The sequence below is a fragment of the Camelina sativa genome, chromosome 17 (assembly GCF_000633955.1).
Source record: "Camelina sativa cultivar DH55 chromosome 17, Cs, whole genome shotgun sequence".
NCBI lineage: Eukaryota > Viridiplantae > Streptophyta > Magnoliopsida > Brassicales > Brassicaceae > Camelina > Camelina sativa.
The window spans coordinates 31,972,710-31,981,972 of record NC_025701.1 but is presented as its reverse complement, the minus strand read 5'-3'; the positions used below and the strand labels follow the sequence as shown (position 1 = coordinate 31,981,972).

Here is a 9,263-nt window from a genome sequence, read left to right as displayed (position 1 = left end):
AACTCTGGTGTCCGTATCTGCTTCTCAGCTCTGTCCAAAGGTCGAGTGGGTTTTCTATCGTGAGGTACTGGTTTTTAAGGCTCTCCTCAAGGTGGTGTCGTATATGGCCAAAAGCCCTATACCTTGCCGTGATTGAACACTCGTTATCCGGCTGGATGCACTCGTGCAAGCCCTTCGCTTTTAGGAGGATCTCGGTGTCCAGCTTCCATCGTAGGTAATTATCACCTGAGGCCTTTAAAGCAGGATGGACCAACTCTTTAACTTGTGCCATCTGCGTAATTGTGGACAACCGACAGTTAGCATGCGATATTTAAGATCGAACCATGCAACAAATATTCAGGTCATGCGGTATTTAAGACCGTACCATGCCTTAGGTCATGCGGTATTTGAGACCGACCATGCCATGCCTTATGTGTATTTTCGTTGGTTTAATTCCTTATGCATGCAAGACAACAAAATCAAGTGCATGCAACAATCCTAGATAGTATTTCCTTTTATCTTAAGTTTCCTTTTTAGTTTCTAGGATTTAGTAAATATTTTCGGTTTTTAAGGTTTTGGATAATTACTATAACTAATTAGGAGCTTATCCTAATCAAGTTTTAATTCCCGAAATCTTATGTTTTAATTTATGGAAATTTAACAAAAGTTTTAATTCAAGGAATTTTCAATCCTAGAACACAAGATTAATTTTCGGGTTTTAAGATTTCATGGTCGAGATTTTAGGGTTCTAGCTAGCCGAATTTATCAAGAACAATCTATGGTTCAATTTGATTTCTAACACCCTACTCGATTCCTTATGATGCATGAATGATCAGTTTTAACATCCTAGAATAGTTTAACAATTTGCATCTAGGTTCTTATGCATCACAACAAGCAATCAACCAAATTTTAATCTTATACAATTGGTTTTAATTCTCAAGGAATCTAACAACCTAAACATGATCTGTTTTTAAAGTTTTAGGTTGTAGAGATCTTAATCTATGTTGGTTGTTTACTTGTTTTTCTTTTTAAGGTTCAATAGCTTTTAAGTTCAAATTCGGATCCATAAGGTTTTAAGAAGGTTTCGGATTTTGTTACCTTCACCGTTTGGGATTCTGACTGGTATGGACCGGGAGCTAAAGACCTCGGTAATTCCTCTCTCTCTCGATCACGAACTGCTTCCGCGAACAGCTCCTTCCCGCGAACAGCTTCTTCCCGCGAACAGCTTCTCTCGATCAGCTCCTTGCGTACTCACCCCCGAAACCGCGAACCAACGAACCTCGATAGGTTTTGGTATAGAACTTGATCACGAGCTAAGGATGCTCGTGAATCAGTAAGGGATCTCTGAGACAAGAGGGTAAGTCTCGAAGAAGAAAAGATCAAAGGCGGTTTAGGGTTTTAGGGAAGAAGAGAATAGGCGGCTGCTTTAGGGTTTTAGGGTTAGGGTTTTCTCAGTTGGTCTTAGAGACTATCGTGCTGATAACGTGTTATAAAACTAGAGAGAGTTTAGGGAAATCTCTTGTTCTTATTAATGATCAAACTCGAGGTTACAACATATATATAGAGTCCCGTAAGAACAAAGTACAAAACCAACTAAGACAAGAACATGGCCGAATGGGCCTTAACATATATGGCCGATGGGCCTAACTCTAATGGACCGTAACAAGGACTGATAGGTGGTCGGTCAGGTCGAGTCCACCAAGTGTTTTACAACACAACCATATTAGTTAATTAGTTCGAGTTATATTATTTCTCTATACAAATATATTATTTCTTCATAATTCTACTTTTCTTTTGATTCTAAGCTAACTAGTTCGAGTTATATATATTAATTAACATGGTAAATGGTTGAGTTAATATGTGTAGTGAAATCAAATTAATTAAACAATAATAAATAAATAAACTGTATAGACGTAATTCCAATATTGGTAATGTTTTGTTTTTGTGTGGTTTTTGATGTTAATATTAGTCATGTTTACTAGTAAGAAGAACGTAATGATAATTAGTTCTCATCCCTAGCTATATGAAAAAAGGTTGCAACAACTTGATAGCACTATCTGTTAAAAAGTGAAGAGTCAAGAAGAAAAAAAAAAAAAGGGAATGTAATATTATAAGTACACACATTTATATATATATTTCTCTCTTTCTCTTTCGATGTTGGTTCGTCACTTTTTTTTTATCGGATGTCCCCGAAGGGACTAATGTTGGTGTCTCACTAATTAATGAAGGAGACCAATAAAATATGTTAATTCGCAAAATAATTAATAGATTACATCTTGATCCTACTTTTCTTTCTGATTCTTAATCTAGTTCTATTAACTTAATATGGGGAATTTTTGAATCAAAAAAACAAGTAGAGAAAGTAAATTAAACAATTACTAAAGCTAAATTAAGAAGATTATGCATATATTAATCACATTATCAATAGCATATATATATATATATATATATATATATATATATTTTTGGCTCACTAGCATGGGCTATAGTACCATGTTTGAAATGAAGGTCTTATATAGTAAGAATAATTTATTTATAAATAAAAAGTTACCACAACTTAAAAAAAAACGAGAAAGAAACACAAACTACCGTAAAGTCTTAAAAATTAGATAAATTATTCATTAGTACTCACACGCTAGTTTACTCATAACTAACAACGATAACAAATTAATCACGATAATAAATTATTATAGATTATACTCCCGGGTCTTTAATTATGGTGGAGATTTAGTTTTGATTATTAGGTGGGTTTTTTCGTTTTTTTTTTTTTAACTCCAAGATTGGTTGTTCAAACTGGAGGAAAAGTGTTTACAAAAGAAAAAACTGAAAATAACGATCTCGAAGACCGAGCAAGACAGTCAGCCCGGACGTTAGAACTGCGTGGAATCCTCGAAAGCGTGAAAGCAGGAAAGGAGGAACGGAGTATACTGAACTCATCGAGCAAAGTGGAAAAAGCGGGCCAATCATCGGGGGACTGCACCATCGCCAGTAATTCAGCATAATCCGTCTCAAAAACCTGGCAGTCGACGCCTGACGCTAACAAGGAAGACATCGCCCAAATCAAAGCTTGAAGCTCCGAATGAAGAGGTGAAGGACCGCGGCGCTGACTCCGTGCTCCCAAAAACAGCGTTACATCCTCACTATTACAGAACCACCAGCCTAAACCTTCCAAAGGATCTGATGTCTTCCAAGATCCATCAATCTGACATCGGGGAACAGGGGTCTGATCCTCCAAGGTAAATGGATCAGGAAAGGTCGGAACAGAGACTCTTGCTTCCTCCCAAAACAACTTATCAGTAACCGCCTGGGTCAGAACCTCACCCGGTTCTGCCTCAAAACCCTGATAAACTTTTTTATTCATATCTTTCCAGATAGACCAGACAATCCATGGTAGGTGAAAACCAATATCCGGAACAGCCGACTGGGACGACGCCCTCCAGAAAAGGAAGTCAAGATTTGAATAAATAGAAGCAAAAGGGAACCCATTAGTGCATAAATCTACCAGAGACAAATCCCAAATCTGACGCGAACGGGAACATTCAAAAAAAGCATGATTAATAGTCTCCATCGCCAAGCCACAACGCATACATAGAGGATCACACCGGACACCCCGATAAGCCAAGCGTTCCAACACAGGAAGGGTGTCGGAGGCAATCTGCCAGAAAAAGTGCTGAATCTTTGGGGGAACCTGAAGTTTCCAAACCTGAGCCATAAGAGCTGTAAACGTCGGCCCAATCTCTACCTCTTTTATTAACTCGCGGGCTAGCCGATAACCAGATTTAACCGAATATTTCCCAGATTTAGTATAATGCCAGATGAGTTTATCTGGTTTGAAAGATTTACTAATCTCCATAGATAAAACGATTGGAATATCTACTGGATCCATAAACTCCTCGAGGATTGGCATATGCCATTCCTTCGTGTATGGATTAATCAAATGATTGACCATTAGACTAGGAAGTAACTGCCGACCACGACCATTTGCGGGTCTCGGCTGAATATCTGGAATCAACGGATCCCGCCACACCGAGACGTTGCATTCCGAACCAATCGCCCACCGAGAACCATGTTCCACCAAACCTTTAGTTGAGAAGATACTCCGCCAAGCAAAACGAGGGAGAATAAGGCTTCTTTGCCTGTAGAGGATGTTTATTCCGGAAATATCTACCTAGCAAAACTCGAGCCATCAGAGACGATGGATAATGAATTAACCGCCAATATTGTTTGGCCAACATAGCATCATTGAATTGTTCCAAAGCGCGGAAGCCCAAACCACCTTCACATTTGTCCTTACATAACCTATCCCACGCGACCCAGTGCAAACCTCGTGCCTTATCATTAGACTTCCACCAAAATTTTGAGATAGCACTCGTTAAACGAGACGTTAACTCCGTTGGTAACTTGTAACAAGACATGACATGGGTTGGAAGAGCAAGAGCTACCGACTTAATCATAACCTCTTTCCCCCCTTTGATAAAGTCTTAGCAGACCAACCATTCACACGATCATCCAACCGATCACTAACGTAACGGAAAGCCTTTGTTTTTGAGCCCTAGAGGTCCTCTGGAATACCCAAATACGAACCCATACCACCCTCACTAGATATACCCATTACAGCTTTTAAATTAGTCCTTACTACAGGGGGAACTTTTTTGCCAAACATGATGGAAGATTTCTCCAAATTAACCTCCTGCCCCGATGCTCGCCCATAATCTCCTATAATATCCATCACCGTGCTACATTCAGCAGGGTCAGCCTTACAGAAGAACAAGCTATCATCAGCAAACAACAAGTGTGAAATGGTAGGACTATCCCGAGCTATCTTGATACCAGAAATCCTATGCTCTCTTTCAGCCTTTTTAATATTGGCAATTAAGACCTCCGTACACAAAATAAACAGATAAGGAGATAAAGGATCTCCCTGACGTAGACCCCTCTGGGGTTTGATATAACCTCTGGGATGACCATTTAGGAGGACTTGATACGAGACGGAAGAGACACACCACATAATCCAAGAAATCCATTTTCTATCGAAACCTAGCTTAACCATTACCGCTTCCAAAAAATCCCACTCAACACGGTCATATGCCTTACTCATATCCGTCTTAAAAGTCAAAAACTCTGATTTACATCGTGGGTTAGTATTTAAGCCATGAAACATTTCCTGAGCCACCAGAATATTATCGGTAATTAAACGTCCAGAAACGAAGGCCGATTGGGTTTCAGAAACAAGGGCTGGAAGAAACCGCTTGAGTCGGAAACAGAGGACCTTAGAGATAATCTTATAACACACATTACAGAGACTAATTGGCCTAAACTCCGTCATCCGTTGAACCCGCTCCTTCTTAGGTATGAGACAAATATTTGTTTCGTTTAACCGAGGATCAAACCGGGCAGTACGGAAAAATTCCTTCACCAAGGCTACCAAATCTCCTTTAATAGTGGGCCAGAATCGTTGGAAAAACAATGCCGTCATCCCATCAGGACCTGGTGTCTTCTCGGGATGCATAGCAAACAAAGCCTTGCGAACCTCTGATTCTGTGATCTCCCTGATTAAACTCTTGTTCATTGAATCTGTGATCAAAGAAGGTACCTCCTCAAGCATCTGTGGAACACCCTGCACCTCCGACCGTTTAAAGAGATCCACAAAATACTGCGATGCAATATCCTCCATACCCGAATCTGATTCGGTCCAGATATCATCAGGTCCATATAATCCAGTAATTCTATTCCTCACCCTCCGCTGTTTCGTGTAAGCATGAAAATATTTTGTATTTTTGTCGCCAACTCGTAACCAGAATTTCCTGCTTTTTCCCTGTTTCGTTTTTTTTTTTTTGTTTGAAATGATGAATCGAATTATGTGGACCTACTCACTCTCTTTACTCTTTACTCGGTCTAATCTAAACTAAAACGTTTCGGTAAATCTATCAGTGTTTTTTAGAAAGTTTGGCAACTTTTCTTGTAGTTAGTTTTTTTGTGCAATTATATATTAAGTTAAATTTCTATTGAACCATCAATCAACAATGAATATATTTACTTGTAACAAAACTGTTTACTAACAAAACTGTTTTTAGTAAACAGCTAGTTAAAATCATATGAAAAGGTATAAGAAAGTTTATTAAACATTTTTTTATTTTATCTTAAATTTTTATAACTTAAGCAAAACTGCAAGTTCTCTGAGTTCTTAGACCACGAGCTCGTGTTCTGACAATTCAAGCGTGACCAAGATTGTGGGTTTTCAAATATCGAAAACAACAAAATTAAATAGTTCTTTACTTCTTTCTCTTTTACAAAAAATCCAAAAAAAAAAATCCACAAACTATACTTTCGGGATTATAATCATATTCATGTTCATCTAAGTTGATCTTTAGGTACGGTGTCAGGTTAATGGTAATGGAAAATAAAAGGGAATGTAATAAGGGAGATGTGGAATATTTATACACCAAATTTAAAAGGTAATGTGGAATACACACATTTATATATCTTTCTCTCTAGCTCGATCACAAGGCCAAGATGTTTGGTTGGTCACAACTCACTAATAATTAATGAAGGAACATATGTGTTTTTCTCTTTTATTATAAAATGGTAAGTTGATTGACGCAAACTTTACATAGGACATGGGAATAATTGAACAATATTTTTTTATAAATAGTATACATAATTAATCACATTTTCTCGTTATCAAATTGGTGTTTCTAATTTACGTTACATCTTTTGCTTCTTACTATGCATATATTTATCATTATATATACGTTAATCTTTGGTTTACTAACTCAATGGATGGCTTGTAAAGTAATAATTATTTATTTATATAAAAAAAGTTACCACAGTGTGGTAGTAGTACCATCAGAAAAAGTGAAGAAACGAAACTATGTAGATAACTTATTCATGAGTCACGCTAGTGTACTCATCATAATTAACAACGATAACAAACGACGATAACAAATCACTATAGATAATGCACGGTCTTTATTTATGGTAGATATATAGTTTTGATGATTGCGATAGCTTCAGTTCCAACCAGAATTTGACCTCATTGGTTACGTTACGGTAGGAGCGACTTCATGACCATTTCTCCAAGGCTACACATTGGCATAACCCAAGAAACTTAGAGAAAATATGTTCAAAAAAAAAATGGTATATATATATATGTAAAGCTATATGATATTTATATTTTATACCTTGAGTATGGTACGAGTAAGACTTCTCCAAAGCCAGCTTCTTTAAGGGACACAACAACTTCTTCATCACTGGTGTAAGGAAGTCTACGCTCGACTGCGACACCTACAATCACAAAGAGTTAGCATTGTCTCGTGCTCATTATGAAAAGCGGAAAATAAAAACTTAGATTGACCTGTTGCATGCGCAGTGGCGGATCTAGAAAATAATTTTATCCGGGGCAATAATATTAAATTATTTTTTTATTATTTTTTAAATAAAATTATATCAGTTAAAACATTTGATTAGTTTTGTTAAGTTAAGATAAGTAATAATATTTTGTTTTATTTATAGAATATGGGCTTGTTAATATAGAGAATATAAACAAAATTAAGTTTTTGTATTGTATTTGTATGATATTTTAGTATTATACACAACACAAAACGTGTATCTAAGAAGAAAATAGGGTAATGGGGGCAACAAAAAATATTTTAGCAGGGGCATACTTAAAAATTCATGTAAAATAACATTAACCTTAAAATTTTTACCCGTGGCAAGTGCCCCGGTTCACCGTAACGTACGTCCGCCCTTGTGCATGCGTAAGTAAGATTGACTGCGATGCAACACGAGCTGAAGCCCCAACTGTAGATTCTATACTGCTTTTTATGCTCCTGCAAGGTTGTGTAATTAGTCTTTCAATGTTCAATGGGATATTACAACGTAACCTTAATTAATTTTAAGAAATCATCAATAATAGAGATAAGTGATTATATAATAGTAAAAGGTTATACCCCACAATAGAAAGCCACCCATCGATTCCAACAACAACTCGGGGGGGATTTATAGGATATTGTCCAAGAGCACAATTTTTTGCAAAGTGGAGAGCTACTACTGCACCCATGCCACAACCTCCTACTCCTTTTATGACTAAAACAGAAAATTTTGTGATGCATATTACATAGCATGTTAGATGTGTAAGAAAAAGTAGCCTAATATATTCATATTTTTTTCAATCTAGAAAATAAATGTATAGTATATATTTTATGTCGATAATATTAAAATATATATATATATATATATATATATATATATATACGTGCAGAGAAACCATTCCCTTTATTTTTTGAAGAAAAATATTAAATAAGACCAAAAGATTAATAAGGCCAGATTACCATTTGGTGGTTCACCCGATAAAAGAGAAGCAACAAGGAAGGCTGCGTTATCTAATGTCTCTTGATCGTCTTTTTTGATATTAGATCCAAAGTCGTACGCTGATTCAACATAGAGCATTAGACGCATTAATTTCTAGTAATATATAATTTAAAGACATCATATTAGCCAAGTTAATGTATCTCACATGTGTTTTTGTAAACGATCGGTGGACATTTCCAGTTGACCTGTATCTCAAAATAGTTATTCATGCTGTTAACAAAATCAATAGAGCTATTATAAGTGGGTTTCACCATGGTTACTTACATTTTTAAGACCCAAAGTTCTCGCAAACTTAACTGAGCTGCAAACAGAATATAAACAAAATACGATAAGCGATAATGAAGTTTCTATGAATTATTTATACAAAACACATAATACTATATATGTTCATGTAAGACGAAAATTTATTTTCTTCAAAACACGGATTAGAAGTACTGAAACATATGTAACAATGCAGAACACCATGTGATATAAAGATTACTCAGAAAAATGATCATCCTTATCATGCAGCCAGACTATAGTGGCCTTATGCTCTCCTTGAGGTGAAATAGAAGAACTAAAGTTTGCTACGTCTGCTTCATCTCTCCAACCTCCTGCTGCCAAGATTTTACCATTAAAGTAATATTATTATCCAAACTGTTGTGAAACACTTAGTGGACTCACTAGACCGGCCCGTATCTTATCCATGGAGTCTCGGTCCATTGGCTATACTCCGTCCATACAGCTTCGGCCCATTAGCCGAAGCCTTACTCGGCCATACTCTCTTATGTCGGTTTAGGCTTTAGCCTTTGTACTCTACTATATATACTTGTAACCTCGAGCATAATCAATAAGAATCACAAGAGCTTTATCCCTAAACTCTCTATTCATAACACGTTATCAGCACGATAGCCTCTAACCCTAAACCCTAAGGC

The 9,263-nt window shown here is 36.7% G+C and overlaps 2 protein-coding genes across 2 annotated transcripts; both read right to left on the bottom strand.

Annotated features, from left to right (window-relative positions):
- Positions 2,768 to 3,928, bottom strand: LOC104759979. The gene has a single exon (XM_010482840.1). It carries the CDS (start codon positions 3,926 to 3,928, stop codon positions 2,768 to 2,770), a length of 1,161 nt encoding a protein of 386 aa, XP_010481142.1.
- LOC104759978 lies at positions 6,949 to 9,051 on the bottom strand. The gene is made up of 9 exons (XM_010482839.1): positions 9,018 to 9,051; positions 8,831 to 8,945; positions 8,614 to 8,650; positions 8,495 to 8,534; positions 8,310 to 8,408; positions 7,929 to 8,064; positions 7,719 to 7,808; positions 7,161 to 7,244; positions 6,949 to 7,039 (listed from the first exon to the last, which is right to left on the bottom strand). The coding sequence occupies exons 1-9, from the start codon at positions 9,049 to 9,051 to the stop codon at positions 6,949 to 6,951; spliced, it is 726 nt and encodes a 241-aa protein (XP_010481141.1).

Coding starts and splice junctions, on each gene's coding strand:
- LOC104759979 (XM_010482840.1), bottom strand. CDS start 3,928: ATGGTCAATCATTTGATTAATCCATACACGAAGGAATGGCATATGCCA.
- LOC104759978 (XM_010482839.1), bottom strand. CDS start 9,051: ATGGACCGAGACTCCATGGATAAGATACGGGCCG. Junction 8,535..8,613: donor GAACTTTGGGTCTTAAAAAT/GTAAGTAACCAT, acceptor TTTGAGATACAG/GTCAACTGGAAATGTCCACC. Junction 8,065..8,309: donor ATCGGGTGAACCACCAAATG/GTAATCTGGCCT, acceptor TTTCTGTTTTAG/TCATAAAAGGAGTAGGAGGT.